This window comes from Microcebus murinus, chromosome 8, assembly GCF_040939455.1.
Source record: "Microcebus murinus isolate Inina chromosome 8, M.murinus_Inina_mat1.0, whole genome shotgun sequence".
Taxonomy (NCBI): domain Eukaryota; kingdom Metazoa; phylum Chordata; class Mammalia; order Primates; family Cheirogaleidae; genus Microcebus; species Microcebus murinus.
The window spans coordinates 49,537,112-49,556,846 of NC_134111.1; the positions used below are offsets into that span (position 1 = coordinate 49,537,112).

General features: G+C 38.5%; 1 protein-coding gene across 1 annotated transcript in view; it reads left to right on the plus strand.

The window, feature by feature from the left end:
* Nucleotides 1-4,720: 4,720 nt before the first annotated feature.
* The window catches only part of GORASP2 (golgi reassembly stacking protein 2), a 33,937-nt gene continuing 18,922 nt past the window's right edge, over nt 4,721-19,735 (plus strand). Inside the window, exon 1 of the mRNA XM_012781919.2 lies at nt 4,721-4,941. Coding sequence (XP_012637373.1) covers nt 4,879-4,941 — 63 coding nt within the window. The 5' untranslated portion in view covers nt 4,721-4,878. The remainder of the gene's footprint in view (nt 4,942-19,735) is intronic.

Consider the following 19,735-nt stretch of genomic DNA (forward strand, 5'->3'; position numbering starts at 1 on the left):
TGAAGGCCTATGGGAACCCTATACTATCTGCAACTTTTCTTTAAATCTAAAATTATTTCAAAATCAAAAATTTCTTTAAAAAAATAAATGAATAAAAACAAAAGTTTGACAGTAAAGGTGATAGAAACATCCAAGAAACACAGGAACATCAGTACAATTTGGGCCTTGTGGCCAAGTTTGATTGCTGAGAGGATCCCTCCCCATTTGAGGGATTCTCGTTGATTATTTGATTATCCATAAAACAGTGGAGGTTTAGTAAGCATTACTGTAGTACAGTAGTTCTCAAACTTTGTATGTATCAGAATCACCCAGAAACTGTTGAAGACTGCTGGGACCTGGCCTCATTGAAGTAGACTAGCATTTGGACTTCTGCATTTTTACAAAGTTCCCTGGTGAACTTGATACATACCCAAGCCTGAGAACCATTGCTCTAGCACTTTTCTTTTTCTTTTTTTCTTTTCTTTTTTTTTTTTTTTTTGAGACAGAGTCTCATTCCTTTGCCTAGCTCATAGCAACCTCAAACTCCTGGGCTCAAGCGATCCTTCTGCTTCAGCCTCCCAAGTACCTGGGACTACAGGCATGTGCCACCATGTCCAGCTAATTTTATATATATATAAAATAAATTATATATATTATATAATATAATATATATATTTATATATATATATATTTTTTAGTTGATCAATTAATTTCTTTCTATTTTTAGTAGAGATGGGGTCTTGCTCTTGTTCAGGCTGGTCTCAAACTCCTGAGCTCAAATGATCCACCCACCTTGGCCTCCCAGAGTGTTAGGATTATAATCGTGAGCCACCGCACCCGGCCTATCACTTTTCTATTAATATAACTACTAAAGTGATCATTCATTCATTCAACAGCCATTTATTGAGCAACTATTCCATGCCAGTCCTTTGTTAGTACTAAGTGTACAGTAGAAGACACACAGGCAAAGACCGTGTCCTCGTGGAGCTTGCATTCTAACATGCAAATAAATATACACTGACTAGTCTCTCCTTGTATTTCCTGGTTACAAGTCCCCAAAGAGAAAACCTGATTGGCCTCGATAGTCATCACCATCTGTTTTGGGAGGAAGAACTTTTTCTAAAAGGGTATCTCACAAGTTATTCAGTGTAGTTGTTGGCTGTCTGTATGTCAGGGCTCCCCTCCTGTCCAGTCAGCTGTGACTGAGTGTCCATGGCACATAACATGATCCTTTATGTGGTTTGCTCCCTCAGCAAAATGGATGAGGTTAGGAAGGGGCCATGGGAGGCCCCCCATGATGTTCCAATGTAGTTGTCATCCAAACACAGCAGGAACTGATCTTTCCAGGGTAGGCTGGAGGCAAAAAGTGAGGCTGCAGTAGCCAATACAGCTAGAGTATTCTTTACCTGAAAGTCTGAAATCCCAAATGCTCTGAAATCCAAACTTTTTGAGCACTAACATTATACTCAAAAGAAATGCTCAATGGAGCATTTTGGATTTCAAATTTTGGCATTAGAGATACTCAATCAGTAATATTCCAGAATCCAAAACAATCTAAAATCCAAAACACTTAGGTTATACACCCAAGCATTTAGGTTAAGGTATACTCAACCTATATGATAAAAATGACCCCTCTATCATGAACTCCTTATTTATGAGAACTGGGAATTAATGGAACCCAGAATAGATACCCAAAATAGAATTTTAGATGCTCCTTCCAGAAAAATAGATTGCTTTGGGTTTGACTTTTTTAGCCTGTAGATATTTGCTTTTGCTGGACTTTGCTTTTCTGCTGCTTATAATGTTTCAAAAATACCAACTTGCCTGAAGCAGATTCCTACTCCAATTGAGACTGACTTGGACAATAATCTCCCATGTGTCCCCTGAATTATGTTGTATTTATATTAGCTTTGGCAACATCCTTGAGATTTTATTCTTTGCCCTCTATTGCAGCATATTCCCTGACAAAAAGAGGAAAATAACTGGCACTAGGAAAACTGGGGCAATGGTTATCATATTTTTTCAATTCCAAACCTGGAGGACCCTGTAGCTCACTCCTTCCCAATTACCACTAAAGAAATAGCACAAGTGGTTTTTTAAAGTTTATTTTAAAACATACTTAATCTCTAATCACAGATTTTGATGAAGCACAAATAATAGCCACACAGGTAACTTATTAACTGATTCTGAGAAAGAAAAAGGTTGAAGCTATTCATTACGCCCATTCCATTAAAATCAACAAATATTACTACCATGTTCCCAATACTGAACCAGGAACTAGGGACCTACAGAGGAAAAGCCACAATCCTCACCCTAAATAAATATACCATAAATGGTGGGACACAGGCCTGTGATGATGTTGATGATGCTACAGAAATGAAAGAACTAACTGTTTCAGGAACTCAGCCTGAGGAAAGAGTCATTCTGAACTTGAGGATAAATAAGTGACATTTGAGATGAGCCCTAAAGGACACTTAGAAATTTTCTAAGTGCAAAATATAAGGAAGGGCATTCCAGAAGTAGGGATTGGCATAAATAAAGTGGAGAAGGTAATAAATGGCCTGTGTAGGGAATGGCAAGTAGCCTATTGCAAGGCTGAAACATACTGTACAGCTCTAAGGAAGGTCTGGATTTGCTCACAGACCACCGCAGACCCACAGCCTGCACTCTGCAAGCTACCGCTAGTGTCAGACGTCTGGAAAACAGCTGGTCCAAAAATTTTGACCACTGAACACAGGAGCAGCTTATGAACCATTATGAAGAACATTATAATTGCCAAGCAGAACAAGAATATTATCATCAAATCTAGTTCTCATATTTATTCCCTCACATTAAATTTATTAATTTATTGAATTACTTGTCTATTACTCTGGTGAATTTTAGGAACACAGAGCCAGCTCCACTGCAGACCCTGTCCTTGAGGAGCCCAATAACTAGAGATTTAATTTGTGTAATTTTTAGGCCTCCTAAAAACCTAATATTGGCTTATTGACAGCAAAGGAAGATTTTATTTATTTATTTATTTATTTATTTATTTATTTATTTATTTATTTATTTATTTATTTATTTAAGACAGGGTCTGGCTCTGTTGCCCAGGCTAGACTGAAGTGGCATCATCATAGCTCACTGCGACCTCCAACTCCTGGACTCAAGTGATCCTCCTGACTCAGCCTTGGGAGTAGTTGGGACTACAAGCACCATCACCTCAGGCTAGTTTTTCTTTTTCTTTTTTTGTAGAGACAAGATCTTGCTCTTGCTCAGGCTGGTCTTGAACTCTTGGCCTCAAGAAACCCTCTTGCCTTGGCCTCCCAAAGTGCTAGGAGTACAGGTGTGAGTGACCATGCCTGGCCTGAATTTTTATTTAAAAAAAAATTTTATTATTACAAAAGCAGTCCCTGAGCATTATAGAATATAGAATTAGCCAAAACAAAAAAATAAAACATCTCTGTCACCACCCAGAGATCACCACTGTAACCCTTGGTTCCTATCCTCCCACATCTTCATATTCACACATAAAACATATGTATTAATATGTATTTTGTTAATGTTTTTCAGATTGTCTTGGATGCATCCTGTCTCATAACCAGTTTTTTTCCCCAGTCAATAATTTCCATTTTTCCATGTTAACAACTACTTTTCTTCTAACAGTACATACTCAAATGTCTCCAATTGAGCCAAAAAAAATATCCTTTACGATTTATTTCTCCAAATCAGCCCCCAACTCAAGACCTCACCCCTGCATCCCCTGGTTACATCCTTCATGTCACTTACATCCAGCACAGTACCTTTCATAGTATTCTCACTTGATTCAAAGAACTGTCCAGGCCCACCACCTGTATCTGCCGGGTTCCCTGCTGTGTCAGTTTACTTGTTCCTCTATTCTCCGTATTTCCCATAAGCTGGAAGTTCAAAATAAAGATGCATTAGAGGCAAGTTAAACATTTGGGGCTAGAATACTTCATGGGTGATAACATGTACTTCACGTTGCATCACATCAGAATACACATGATATCTGGTTGACTCATCATTAGTGATTATCAAATTGACTACTGGGCAATGGCAGTAACTGGGGACTTTAAAGGGAGCACATAAAAGGGGCAAAAGGAGCAAGGAGTAGGATAAGTATAAATAAAACTTGGCTACTTAAAGGAGGCGGGATGGGGAACCGAGCCCCAGAGGCGGTGGGACGAGAAAGAAATCCAACCCTGCTTCCCGCACCGACATCGCTCTGATTATGACCAATCCTCTGATCTTGTAAACCCCATACCAAAAAAGAACTTCGTAGGTAATTCTTTGGGACAGCTGTTTCAAAAAGGGAACGTTTCCCCCTGTAAAATTTAGCTGAGCGGATGGGGTATTCAGCCCACAGAGAGCACTATTACCTTTAACTGTACAATCTGGGACAAGACCTACAAACCTAGAAAGTGAGGCGCTTGGTGTGTTTTGCATTCGCTCCTATTCTTCCAACACCAGCCCTTTCCCTGCCTCTGGCCATCAGGGGGAGCTACAAGCAAGCAACTGTCTTTCCGCGCGAGTGGGAACGCGTCTACATGAATCTTGTCCATCCCAGGGCTCCGTAGCAAGGAGCCGAGGCTACGGGAACTGAATTTCTGTTCTATCGCGAGGATCACTAGGCCCCTCCCATCCCGTCTCCTGCCCTCCCTCCTCGCCTGAGAGCCCTCAGGCCCCTTCTGGTGGCTCGCGGCAGGTGGCGCTGTCTACGGCGTCGCAGCGGCCCCGGCTGCCGCGGCGACGATCTCCCAGCGGGCTGTGCGGCCCGGCTCTCCGGCGGCAGCGAGTGCCACGTCCCAAGTGCTACGCGGAGGAGCAGAGCGGACGGTGCGCGGGGGGCGGAGAACATCGCGGAGCCGGGCTCGGCCGCACCGATCGCCCGCCGCCATGGGCTCCTCGCAGAGCGTCGAGATCCCGGGCGGGGGCACGGAAGGCTACCATGTCCTACGGGTAAGGGCTCCGACGGCGGCCCGGGAGCAGCGGGCTGGAGGCGGGGCCCGGCTGTGGGGAGGCGGCGGCCCCAATGGGCCCCTTCCCCCGGCAGCCAGGCCGGATCCCGCGCAGAAGCGGCGACCGTGGGCGCTGTCTTGGCCGGGGCTGGTTCCAGAGGCCGCACTCATTCCTCCTCCCTGGGGCGTCCTGGGCCCGAGGTCTGCGGCTCTGGGAGCACCGGCTGAAACCGGAGGCGGCTGCAGGCCACTCGGCCAGGGACCGGCCCGGGGGCGTGGGGGGGCAGCCTTGGCTCCTCTTCCTCCTTACGGCCTTCTCTGCCCGCCCCTAGTTCTTAGCTTCCAAAGTTAGGAAGGGCTCGGCGCAACATCTCCAAAGGGGTGATGTGAGGGGAGCTTTACTAGAAAAGGGATCCCGAACCCCGCAGTCTGGAGGCAAGGGAGAGGAGGTGCCGGTGGGATGCGACGGCAGGTGTTAATCCACCTCGGGGTGGTCTGGATGTTGAGAAAGGCCAACGGAGTCAAGAGACAGAAACGAAATGGCCTAAAACTATGTGTGACAGACTTAAATATACTCGATTTCGACAAGACTTTTTCCTCTCCTGTGTCACTTCTGACCCTTCCAATCCTCTGCTTCAACATTTCCTGGAGGGGGAACTTCCGTTCTGTTCTTTCTAAGACTGCTGAGGGTGTGGTGAATATTCAGGTTTAGATCCACAGTGGTAAAAGAGGTAATGGAGAGGAATGTTTTACAAATAATCTGGGTAAATAATGGAAAGTAACCTTTGTCACCAGGATACAGAGAAACATAGTTCATGGAACCGGGTGACTTTAGAAGTAACATTGATGGTTGTGTGCGGTGACACCTGTGTGAGTGGTAACATGTTGAACTGTCAACAGAGTGGCTTCAGTGCCTAGCACCATTTAGGGACGAAGTAGAGTGTCACCAGATTTTAGCTCCTCACAGGCAAGAGCGTTTTCACTGAAAGTGAGAGTGCGCTCCTGGTGCTACCTCCTTTTCTGCCCTGGGTCCTATTCAGGGGTTCCTAATCTATGGTGAGTTGTATAATTATTTCATTATATATTGCAATGTAATAATAATAGAAATAAAGTACACAGTAAATGTAATGCACTTGAATCGTACCAAAGCCATCGCCGTGGAAAAATTGTCTTCCATGAAAATGGTCCCTGGTGCCAATTGGTTGGGGACCAATGTCAGAGATAACGTTCTTAAATTACCCAGATATCTGGGTGATAGGGCTGTGATAGATCACTTTTCTGATCTTCAGGATTGTCATGTCTATTGCTTCTTCATTCCACTAAAAATTTCTCTTGAAGCCATACGCTTGATAGGAAATGATGATTTTGTTTTTCCCTGGAAAGAAAAGGTACTCCTGTAAATAAAGGTACTCCTAGTACCTAGAAAAGATACTCCTAGTCCCTTCAGCTAACCAAACCCCCGAGTGCCACAATGATAGGTAAAATGGAAGAACTGTCATTTCCCAGATGTGGAGTGAAAGTTAGTGGCAATAACTTTCTATTATCTGGTCTAATTTTGAGTTCTCTGGGGTAAGTCATCCAGTATTACCAGCTGATTCTCACAGTGGTTGATAATAGCCCTGAATCCTTGGGGATCTGTGATCTTTTTATAATAAGTACACTCAGGGAAACTCAGCAAAATACATTAGTGTTAATGAGTACCAAAAAGTCTGAGTGTTTGAAAGAAAGCCATACACATCAAAAGGATTCTAAGTTAATGACTTCATTCCAACATAAAACAAGTTGAAGTGTATTTTCTTGATATAGGTACACCTCAGCAAATTCATGTTCATACATATTCAGTAGTGCAGATAAAATCTTTACATCTGATTTTTAGAAACATAAGGGACAACCTTAGTTACCTATCTGCTTCTGATATTGCAAAAGATGAAATAATTCTTATTTAGAGTTTTATTAGAGGGAACTTTAAAATAGTAATAATCTAGTTTAAAAGAATTTTGTTTCTGAGTTCCTAACCACCTCTGCCCCAATTCTATAATTGACTTAATTCTTAACATATAAAAATGTCTTCCTTTCTTTTGTTATTGCCTAAATGTACAGCGGTATATTCCACTGCTGGATTACTAAACTTGTAAACCAGAGTAAATATAGCAGGAAAATCTTCGAATAAAATCACCTATGTTCAGTGAGTTCTTGAATGATTTAATTACAAATTAGTTTTCTTTAATAACCAATTCCCTAGCCATTTCCTTGTTAGTAATAAAAACTAGTATGACTGGGTTTTGAAATACCAATTATAGTAACAGTTATATCTACTGCTGCATTTTTATTTCACAAGTTCCTATAATTCAGATAGATTGAACTTTTCATTTTTTTCATTATTTTTCAATGTCTGTTGTTAGGTTCTGCTTTAAAAATCTTTAGGGGAGGCCGGGCGCGGTGGCTTACGCCTGTAATCCTAGCTCTCTGGGAGGCGGAGGCAGGCGGATTGCTCGAGGTCAGGAGTTCAAAACCAGCCTGAGCAAGAGCGAGACCCCGTCTCTACTATAAATAGAAAGAAAGTAATTGGCCAACTGATATATACATAAAAAATTAGCCGGGCATGGTCGCACATGCCTGTAGTCCCAGCTACTCGGGAGGCTGAGGCAGTAGGATCGCTTGAGCCCGGGAGTTTGAGGTTGCTGTGAGCTAGGCTGACACCACGGCACTTACTCTAGCCTGGACAACAAAGCGAGACTCTGTCTCAAAAAAAAAAAAAAATCTTTAGGGGACAACCTTGAAATGGATTCAGAAATTCTGCTGTGAACAGTGTACTTTCTTTTTTATGTATTATGTATTTATGTGTTATTGCATATTTTCATGCAGTTGTGGTCATATTGTATACACAACTCTTTATCCCCACTCCAGAAGTAACCACTGTAGTTTCTCATGTAGCCTTTCAGATATGTTTTATGCATATAAAATAATCTCTTTCTCACCCCTTCTTTCTTTTTTTGTTGGAAACATATACATGCTATTACACACCTTGGTCTTCTCAGTTGGTAACCTATCTTGGCAGTCATTCCATAGCAGCACAGAGATCTGCCTCATGTTTTCAATTAGCTCTGTAGTAGTCTGTTGTACCATAGTTTGGTTAAGCAGCACCTCCTGGTGTTGAACATTTAGTTTTCTCATCTTTTGCTGTTATAAGTGCATATCTGCAACCTTCAATCCTACTTTTCATTTTCACATAAAATACACATTTTCCCAAATTATTGTATTTAATTTTAATGTCTATTTATAGAAATGGTCTTATTTTAGTAAATTACACGTTGTTTTCTGGTTATCAGCATGTGTTCATTAGAGAACATTTGGATAGGGTTAAAAAGTACAACTAAGAACCTGAATTACCTGTCATCCCACCATCTAAAGATAAATACTATTGAAGTATTTTTCTTAGTCTTTTTTTCCTGAGCTTAACATTGATCCTTAGCCATGTTTCACAAAGATTTTGAAGGATATGACATATTCAAGTAATGTATGGTCAAAAGTTATCACAAGATGTTAGCATTATAACCTAAATATCCAACAACTGAGGAATTGTTAAATAAATCAGGGCCTACCCACAGAGTAGAATGCTATACATTCAGTGAAAATTGTGTTTCAAAACACTCTGTGTATGTGCATATACATTTAAGCACCCAGGAAAATAAAACTGAAGGTAATAAACCAGGATATTAAAAGGATTATTAGTAGATGGTGACATTTTTATATTCCTTTTAACCTTTCATATATTTTCTAGAATTTCTGCAGTGATCATTAAATACTGGTATAGTCACAGAAAGTATAGTTATGTAAAGTTATTTTTAAAAAGTAGATTCCTAGTGGCAGATTTTAAAATTTGTTTAGAAGTTTTCTTTTCAAAGTAACATATTTCAGATTCCTTTATACAGTGGGTCTGATTCTATGCTCACCATGAATGCCACTTTTATTTTGGGCCTCTAATACTAATGTAAAGCAGGAAAAATGTTAGGGCTTCTTGATTTTGTTAGAAGTTACTGTAAGTTACCTCCTACGGTTGAAGTATGTTGAATATGGAATTCTTGCCTAGATTTTCCATTAAATATCAAGTAAATACAAGAAGACCATTTTCAGAATTAAAGTTTTGGAGTGACCTCATGGATGCCGATTATACAATTATTTCTAAATTCAAATATTCAAATTATTTCTCTTTTACACTTAAAACTCTTGAGATGGGGATATCTAAGACATTCTGGACCTAGTGCTCACACCAGTGTGAGGATTTGGAAAATATCATGCTCATGCTTCATTATAATTTCCTCCAGGACAAATTTTTGAGGTGATGGATTTGTTGAAGGAAGGGTCATTGAGATGAAGTGTGTCCCCATTGTAATAACAGGCTTTTATCTCCTGAGCCATTTGCTGCAGACTGGGCAGCATTTAGGTGCTTTCCTCAGAGGAGAAAGTGAATGCAAGTGGAATTATTTCTATAGAAAATGGAATATATAGACCATATCTACTGTCACATGGAACTGTTCCTTTTAAACAGTGCTTCACTAATCTACATGAAATCCTGTTGTGATCGGATTGCAATTTAGTACTTATTCTGAAAAAGTGAATTTCTAATATTTGATAGTCATAATTTTTTTCTTTATTCTTCTAATACATTGTTTCTCAAACTTTTAAAACTCATACCCTCTTTTAAAACTCATACCCTCATACATGAATATCTCAATATGGCTCCCTTCTTGCTTATTCTGGAAACAGTATATAAAAAGAAAACATTTGGGTTATTTGATGTTTGCCAAGATTATACTTATTATTTGTCATATACTTATTATTATAATTGGGAAACCACCTGAAGATTCTGACCCTGCCCCCAAATTGATCTTTTCTAATAAAAGACCAAGAAGTTGTTTATTAAACATTCTTTGCAATTGCTTTCAAATGTAGGAATCATAATATTTCAGTTTCTTCCATGGAGCATAATGTATACGAACCTTAGCACACTTTGAGGAGTTGTAAGTATTATTGAATGTAAACTTTTCCTGATATTAACAGGCCTTTAACAAATTAGTTGTGTCATGTTTATGTACACTTTCATATTTATGTGATTAAGTATGTTTTAATTCATGGACTGTTATCCTCAGGATCCTCATTTGGGGAGACCTGTTCGTGGTTAATTATGTAGTAGTAGTAGTAGTAAGTAGTAGAATACACAACACTGTTTATTCTGCCTTCTGGGTCAGATACTAACAGGGCTTTTTAATAATTCCTCTGAAATTTTTATAAGAATTGAGCTTAGAATAACCACTAAATCAGTTTATTAATTTTGCTTGCTTTAATATTCTACTGAAAAGATTATATTATTTTGATTGATTCACTAATAAATTATTAACAATCTAAACTAGGAAATATTTATTGTAAAGGTTCAATATGTGCTTAAAATCAACTGTATATTGCTTTGAAAAGTATGAATATCAGGTAAGATGACTTTTGTCTTTTTTTTATTGTTATTTTTTATATTTTTAAATTTTTTAAAAATTTATATACATTTTTTATTATTTACTTCTCTATATTTCCAAGAAAGTAGTCTAGGCTTTTATCTTTTTAAATGACATACCCAGAACTAAAGTAGTTACTTTGAGAACTGTACAGTGTCCCTCTGGCATTGCAAATAAATTTACTGCAGCATGACAAAAATGCTGCTGGGCTTTTGTTTTCTCTCTCTTTTTTACGTACCAATGAGAGATCATTCAACCACATTATCAGAAATAAGGAACCATGTTATCTTGTACACATGAATGCTGTGAGAGACTATTATAGTAGATCACTGGAGACCATCCTTGGGAATTGGATTCTAGTCTCAGCTCTATCACTTCATTGTGTTTCCTTGGACAACCCTTTGAATTGCTTTGAGCTTCAGTCTTTTAATCTGAAAAGTGGGGATAATAGTAGTGTGTATTCTACCTTTTTCACTAAAAACCATATTAGATATTATATGTGAAAATAATGAAAAAATTGAGCACTGTTAAATATCTTTACTAAAACAATACTGTCTACTTCACTCGTTGTCCTGTGGACTAAATGAGGTATTCCTTGTCAAGCATTTAGTATACAATCTGGAATATGATAAAGACTCAATATTAGTTGTTGCCTTTATTACTAGCACTTGCATTATTGTATCACCCATTGAGAATCACTATTGCAATGGCAATACTGGCTAAAATATACTACTGTTATTGTAAACATTTACAGTAGTATTTTAATTTAATCAATACGCCAGCAGCTATTTTTGACCATGTACCTAACCCTGTACTTTACTGCTGTTTAAAACATAAGTCTGGGGTCAAGTCTGACCCATTAATTTTAATTACCTAAGCACACACATACATGGTGACTGTTAATTTTCTAGGATCCTCATTTTTAAGGAAATTAAGTCTGCTTTCTAAAAGGTAGGTCAATACCAGTATCCTTTTCATTGCTTTGCCATAGTGTTACTATTATACATACATTAATTTAAATGACTAAGAGAGTCAGTATAGTCAAAATGATCTTGTATTTTGATTCTTCATTGTAGAATCTATAGCTAGTTTAGCAGCAACAGTTAGACTTACTTCATGATAAGTCATTCATTCTTATGGATTATCTAGTCAGGCTCCTCACTTTACAGCTAAAGAAAGGGAGCCCAGAGAGATTAATGTGATTTGCCCAAGGTCACACAACAAGTTTTCTTTCCCTAAGAAACAAATACCTAAGTTGTTATTTGAAGAGTATACAATGAGGTGACAGATCGTCAGTTTTTGCTTCTTTTGGAGCAGACTTCTCTAATGCACAGATCTTTTCTAGGAAGCTACTATGTAATGATTTATTTCCTCTTAGTACTATAGATTTTTTTTTTTTTTTGAGACAGAGTCTCACTTTGTTGCCCAGGCTAGAGTGAGTGCCATGGCATCAGCCTAGCTCACAGCAACCTCAGTCTCCTGGGCTCAAGCAATCCTCCTGCCTCAGCCTCCCAAGTAGCTGGGACTACAGGCATGCGCCACCATGCCTGGCTAATTTTTTGTATATATATATTTTTAGTTGGTCAATTAATTTCTTTCTATTTTTAGTAGAGACGGGGTCTCGCTCAGGCTGGTTTCGAACTCCTGGCCTTGAGCAATCTGCCCGCCTCAGCTTCCCAGAGTGCTAGGATTACAGGCGTGAGCCATAGAATTTTATTTTAAATTGTTTACATGTTACAAACTATGTCATAGGGTTAGTGTCCAGAAGAACATGTGAGGAGAATGTTTTAGCAGGTGAAGCTTGAACGCTTCTAGTCTACTACAGAATTACTTGCTACACATTTGTGTGAAGAGCCAAATAGGGAAACTTGCCCATTTGTAGACATAGAACACAGTAGTCCCCCCTTATGTACAGTTTCACTTTCTGAGGTTTTAGTTACCCGTGGTCAACCAAGGTCTGAAAATACTAAATGGAAGATTCCAGAAATAAACAATTCATAGGTTTTAAATTGCATGCCATTCTGAGTAGTGAGATGAGATCTCTCACTAGCCTCCTTCATCTCGCTCCACACAGCTCCATCGCACTCCATTATTCTTTTTGTCCAGCAGACCCATGCCCTATATGCCACTTGCCCCTTAGTCTTCAGCCATCTTCTGCTCCTGACATCCAACCATAAATGTTGTGATGGCTTGATGATCCGAGATCACCCAAAGCAGATTATCCTCCTTCTGATGTGTCATCAGAAGGTCCAGTAGCATAATGCTAAGTCCCAATGCCCTATGTCATTCACCTCTATCTTACCACATGGGCATTTTATCACCTCACATCATCACAGAAGAAGGGTAAGTATACTACAATAAGGTATTTTGAGAGAGAGACATCATGTTCACATAACTTTTATAACAGTATAATTGTTTTATTTTGTTATTAATCTCCTATAGTGCCTAATTCATAAATTAAACTTTTATCATAACTGTGTATGTATAGGAAAAAAACATAGTATAGTACATGTAGGGTTTGATACTATCTGCAGTTTCAAGCAACCACTGGAAGTCTTGGAATGGATACAGAGAGATGGCTGTAGCTCTCTCTCCACACCCCCCCCCCCAATACCTATTATAATTATGAAGGATTTCGGGTTTATTTTTACTACATCACATTCCCAAATCTTCTTCTGTCATTTTGATCACCTAAGCACACATATACAGTATGAAAGTTTATGTGTACAGTTGAAGTGAGTCATCATTTAGGTATTACTTGGATTGAATTTATTTCTGGTCTTATTATAACGTCTCTTCTGTGTTTAAAAGCAGTAAAAAAAGCAAGAGTGTTAACATTAGGTTGAAAGCTGGAGGAGATAATGGTATAGTAGACAGTCATTCAAAGGAGCTTATCTACATTTTATGTGTGGAGAAGGAATCTATGGTACAATCTTAAAAAGGAGATAATTATATCTTCCAGTGAGTCAATTTTATGGTAAAATCTTCATAGTTAGAAAATTTGAGATAATTCACACACCAGTCAGAAACCTGGGTAAGTGTATTTTTGTATATCACCTTATAGAATACCTGGTCTGGTGATATCCTGTGTTCTGAAAGTAGTCTTATGATTTCCTTTCTTTGTTACTTTTTTTTTTTTTTTTTTTTTTTTTTTTTGAGACAGAGTCTCACTTTGTTGCCCAGGCTAGAGTGAGTGCCATGGCGTCAGTTTAGCTCACAACAACCTCAAACTCCTGGGCTCAAGCAATCCTGCTGCCTCAGCCTCCCGAGTAGCAGGGACTACAGGCATGCGCCACCATGCCCGGCTAATTTTTTCTATATATATTAGTTGGTCAATTAATTTCTTTCTATTTATAGTAGAGATGGGGTCTCGCTCTTGCTCAGGCTGGTTTTGAACTCCTGGCTAATTTCTTTTTATGTAGTAGAGATACCCCTTCACTGTGCAGTTTTGTTATAATCTTCTCATTTTTGCATGTAGAGGAATAAAAAATGTCTAGCAGATTACATCACATTGAAACCATTTTTTCTAGAGTGCTATGAGAGAAGCATTTCCATGCTGCTGTGATTTTTATTTTGCTAAGATAACCTCAAAACGCAGAATAGGGTTTGGTAGCTCATTCCTATAACCCCAGCACTTTGGGAGGCCCACGTGGGAGGATCACTTGAGCCCAGGTGTTCAACACCAGTGTGGGCAACATCGTGAGACCCCATCTCTGCAAAAAATTTTAAAAATTAGCCGGTTGTGGTGGTGCAAACCTGTAGTCCCATTTACTCAGGAAGCTGAAGTGGGAGGATTGCTTAAGCCCAGGAGTTTGAGGCTGCAGTGAGTTGTGATCTCACCACTGTGCTCCAGCCTGGGTGACAGAGCGAGAACTCATCTCAAAAAAAATGTTTTTTAAGGTTAAGTTTATATTCTTACAAGTGCCAGTAACTATGTTCATAAATTTCTTCTACCTGTCCATGTTTGGTAATATTTCTTTTTATAATTATCATTTTGTAAGCATAATTGCCGTTTAGTGTTTTCACCTGTTTTATTGTGTTTCTTAATTGTTCAAAGTAAATCATGCAGCTTGAAAAGAATTGGAAAAAGTACATTAGAAAAAGTACCTTAGTATGCTTGTTAGAGCTCTCAGGGAATTAGTTTGTATAGTCAGGTTTTTCCTAAAAACTGAGTGTTTACTGTTCTAAGTATCAAAACTACGTTCTATGAAAGTCCTTTTTTCAATAGATGTGATTATTTTTTTAGAACAGTTTTAGGTTCACAGCAAAATTGAGTAGAAGGTACAGAGACTTTACATATACGCTCTGCTCCATGCATGTGTACCGTCCCCCTATTACCAATATCCCCCACCGAGTGATACATTGTTACCACCGATGAACCTATATTGACGTGTCATTATCACACAAAATCCATTCTTGTAAACTTGGAATTCACTCATGGTGTTGTACATTCAGTCAGTTTGGGCAAATTTGTAATGATGCACCCACCATTACACCATCCTACAGAGTAGTTTCACTGCCCTAAAAATTCTTTCTGCTTCGTCTACTCATCCCTCCTTATCCTCCAGCACCTGGCAACCACTGATCTTTTTACTTTCTCCAGAAAGTAAAAAGAGAGAATGAGCATTACAGCAAATTACTTTCTGCATTTTCCAGAATGCCATATAGTTGGAATCGTATAGTATGCAGCCCTTTAGACTGGCTTCTTGAAAAATCTATGGTTTGGTTTTGGTTTTGTGTGTGTGTGCGTTTACTGGGGGGTTTTTTGGTTTTTGAGACAGGGTCTTACACTGTCTGGCTGGAATGCAGTGGTGAGATTATGGGTCACTGTAACCTCAAACTCCTGGGCTTAATTCTCCTGGCTCGGCCTCCCAAGTAGCTGGGACTACAGGCATGTACCACCACACCTGGCTAATTTAATTTAAAATTTTTTTTCTGTAGAGATGAGGTCTTGCCATGTTGCCCAGGCTGATGTCAAACTCCTGGCCTCAAGTGATCCTCCCACTTTGGCCTTCCAAAGTGCTGGGATAACAGGCATGAGCCACTACACTCTATATAATAATAAATATAATACATTTTATTTTTATATTTTACTTATATTTATTTTTGGGGTCTTGCCGTGTCTCCAAGCTAATGCTGTGGTGTTATCATAGCTCACTGCAACCTCAAACTCCTGGGATCAAGGGATCTTCCTGCCTCAGCCTCCCAAGTAGCTGTGACTACAAATGCACACTACCATACCAAGCTAATTTTTCTATTTTTTGTAGAGACAGGATCTTGCTGTTGCTCAGGCTGATCTTGAACTCCTGGTCTCAAGTGATCCTCGTGTCTTGGCCTCCCAAAGTGCTATGATTACAGTCATGAGCCACCTCGCCCAGCTGTGTAATACATTTTAAACATAGATTTTGCACAGGAGGATCCCTAGAGCTCAGGAATTCAAGGTTGCAGTGAGCTGTGATAGGGCCACTGCACTGCAGCCTGGACAACAGAGCGAGACCTCATCTTATACACACACACACACACACACACACACACACACACACATATATTACATGTTTGCCCAGTATCATAAATAGATACTAAGTATAATTTAAACCCTTGTGTCTTGATGATAACCATCAATTAATGTGCTATGTTGGAACACAAATCATGTAGTTATCACCTAGACTTGTGCTGTCCAATATAGTGCCCTCTAGACACATGTGGCTATTTTAACTTAAATGTAATTAATTAAAATTAAATGTAACTAAAAATTCAGTTATTTGGTCACACTAGGCACACTGCTAATGCTTTGTACTTATATGTGACTAGTGGCTACGTTATTGGACAGCACACATACAGAACATTTCCATCATTACAAAAAGTTCTATGAACAACTTAATGTCAGAGTTTTTTAGCTTTGTATTCCCAGACACTATCACAATTATACCTTTGTTTTATAAACTCACAGTAAGTACTTACTAGGTAGAATTTGGTAAATGACTGAAGACTGGTGCTTTATTTTTTCTTTGTATATTAGTTTTTTGTATATTTGTAATTTTTATTTCTTCCCACTTTCCACCAGCTAATGTCTTTTTGCTATAATTGGATGGCAATAGCATCTCTTTTCCTCTTTCAGTTCTTTTTTTTTTTTTTTTGAGACAGAGTCTCACTTTGTTGCCCAGGCTAGCTAGAGTGAGTGCTGTGGTGTCAGCCTAGCTCACAGCAACCTCAAACTCCTGGGCTCAAGCAATCCTGCTGCCTCAGCCTCCCGAGTAGCTGGGACTACAGGCATGCACCACCATGCCCAGCTAATTTTTTCCTATATATATTAGTTGGCCAATTAATTTCTTTCTATTTATAGTACAGATGGGATCTTGCTCACCGCGCCTGGGCCCCCTCTTTCAGTTCTTTTGGCTATTACTCTGCCTCTTGGTGGCTTGGAAATAAGATAGCTAAATTATGGAAAATAAATATAAATAGAATCTGAGAGTAGTCTTTAAGTGTTCTTGTGAAGGAGAATGAGCATTAGAGCAAATTACTTTATGGCCTCATACTGACTGCTCAGGGTCCTTTTTGACTTAATATCGGGTTTGAAAACCTGTGATCATGTAAGTAGGGTGTGGTTATGTTCTCAGATTGTAGTGATTTCATTTCTACTGTTTTAATAGAGCATATCTTAAAACTTTTTATATTAAAAGTGTGTGTAAGTGTATATAGCTTGGTGAGTTTTCACGAACAATGCAGTTGTGTCACCAGCATTCCATCTTTTTCCAGTCACATCCTGCATCCCCCTACCCCCACCAGGATGAATACTATCCTGATTTCTAGCTGCATGGATTAGTTTGGTCTGTTCTTGTACTTTGTATAAAGGGAAGCATGTGCTTCTTTTGTATGGCTTCTTTTGCTCAGATATTGCCTGTGAGATTTATTCATGTTGTTGTTGTAGACCTTTCATTTCATTAATGTATTTAATGCCATTAGGAAAATATGCCAAAAGTTATTAATCTCTATCTGCTGTTAATGGGCATTATGGGTATAGTTTTCAGTTTGGGGCTTTTACAAATAGTGTTGCTATGAACGTTATAGGGTGTGTCTTTTAGAGAACATGTGTAACCCATTTCTATTGGGTATATATTAATACTTAAGAGTATCAAAAGGTGTGCATATTTTTTATGTTAATAGATATTGCCAAATTATTTAATTTGCATTCCTGCCAGCAGTAATTGAGGTTTCTGAATGTTTCACATCCTCGCCAACACTATATTTTTCATCTTTTTTGTTTTGGTTCTTCTAATAGGTGTGTTAGTAGTATTGCATTGTGGTTTTAATTTATATTACTTTGATCTTTGAAGTTGAGCACATTTTCATATTGATCACTTCAGTATCCTCTTTCATTCAGTGTCTGCTAAAATCTTTTCCTCATTTCTCTGTTGGGTTGTCTTTTTTTTTTAGCAACTTTATTGCTAAAAAAATTATGTCTTAACTTTATTGAGATAATTTGTATATCATAAAGTTCAAACTTTGGTAGGTTTTTAGTATATTTACAGAGTTGTACAGCTGTCACAACTGTCTAATTCCAGAATATTTTTATTACTCCAGAAAGAAACCCATATACCCATTAGTAGTCACTCCCCATCTGTGTACATGTTACCCTTCACAGCCACTAATCTACTTTTTATCTCTGGATTTGTCTATTCTGGACATTTCCGATAAATGGAATCAAACAATATGTAGTCTTTTGTAACTGGCTTCTTTCACTTAGCATAATATTTTCAGAGTTCATCTATGTTGTAGCATTTATCAATACTTCATTCCTTTTTATGGATATACCACATTTTATTTATCCATTTATCAGTAGGGGGACATTTGGGTTTTTTCTACTTTTTGGCTATTATGAATAATGCTGCACAGAAATATATTTACATTTCTCTTGGTTGTATACCTAGGAGTGGAATTGCTGGGTCATATAATAACTTTGTGTTTATCATTTTGAAGACCTGCCAAACTATTTTCCACAAAGACTAGAACATTTTCTATTCCTACCAGCAATGAAGGAGTGTTCTAATTTCTCCACATCCTTGCTGGTGCTCGTTATTGTCTTTTTAATTGTTGCTGTTCTAGTGGACAAGAAGTGTTATTTCATTTCAGTTTTATTTCCTGTCTTAATGATTTGTAGTAGTTCAAAATTTGTTCCACATATAGATCTTTTGTTGCGTATGTATTGTATCTTTTTACTCTCTTAATTGTGCCTTTTAATGAGAAGTTCTTAGTTTTATATAGATCAGTTTATCAATTTTTGCTTTTTGGTTGATGATTAGTGCTTTTGTGTCCGGTGTAGGAAGTCTTTGCATATTAAAGATCTCAGATGTTCTCCTGTGTTTTTCTCTACAGGCTTTATTGTTTTTGTGTATCGTGTTTTGTTTTGTTTTGTGACAAAGTCTTGCTTTGTTGCCTGGGCTAGAGCGCAGTAGCATCATCAGAGTTTACTGTATCCTCAAACTTCTGGGCTCAAGAGATCCTCCTGCTTCAGCCTCCCAAATAGCTGGGACTACAAGCGTGTGTCGACACAGCTGGCTAATTTTTCTTTTCTTTTCTTTCTTTCTTTCTTTTTTTTTTTTTTTTGTGTGTGTGTGGGGGGTGTTCTCTCTGTATTGCTCAGGCTAGTCTTAAACTCCTGTTCTCAAGTGATCCTCCCACTTCAGCCTCCCAGGGTACTAGGATTACAGGCATGAACCACTGTACCTGGCCTACAGCCTTTATTGCTTTACCTTTGACCTTTAGATTTACTGTTCATCTGTAATTGATTCCTAAGAGGCAACATTTTAAAAAATGGTTTGTCTCCTCTTTCCAGCTAATACTTTTACATGTCTTTTTCTTTTTTAAGGGGTAAGAGGTATGTAATATGGTTGGAAAAATAATGTAGTGTCCATGAATTGATTGATTATAAAGATTTACCCTCAGGTGATTGCAGGGTTAGGAGGATGAACCAATGATTTGTAGGCTATCATAGGCTAGAGACTGAGCTAGGCATTTCATAAACTTTAACTCATTGAATCTTTACAAAATTCTTGTAAAGTAGATGACATCATACCTAACTTGCAAATGAGAAAACTGGGGCCCAGAGTGGTAAATAAACTTTCTCAAGCACACACAGCTAATAAGTGTGCAAAAACCATGGCTTAAAACCAAGTCAGTCTGGCTCTCACTGCACATTTTTATAAAATCTTAACTGTTAAACTTAAAAATGTAACCTATTCATCTTAAATTACTATGGTATTTGGTCCAGTAGTAATTGTTAAATGGCCTATG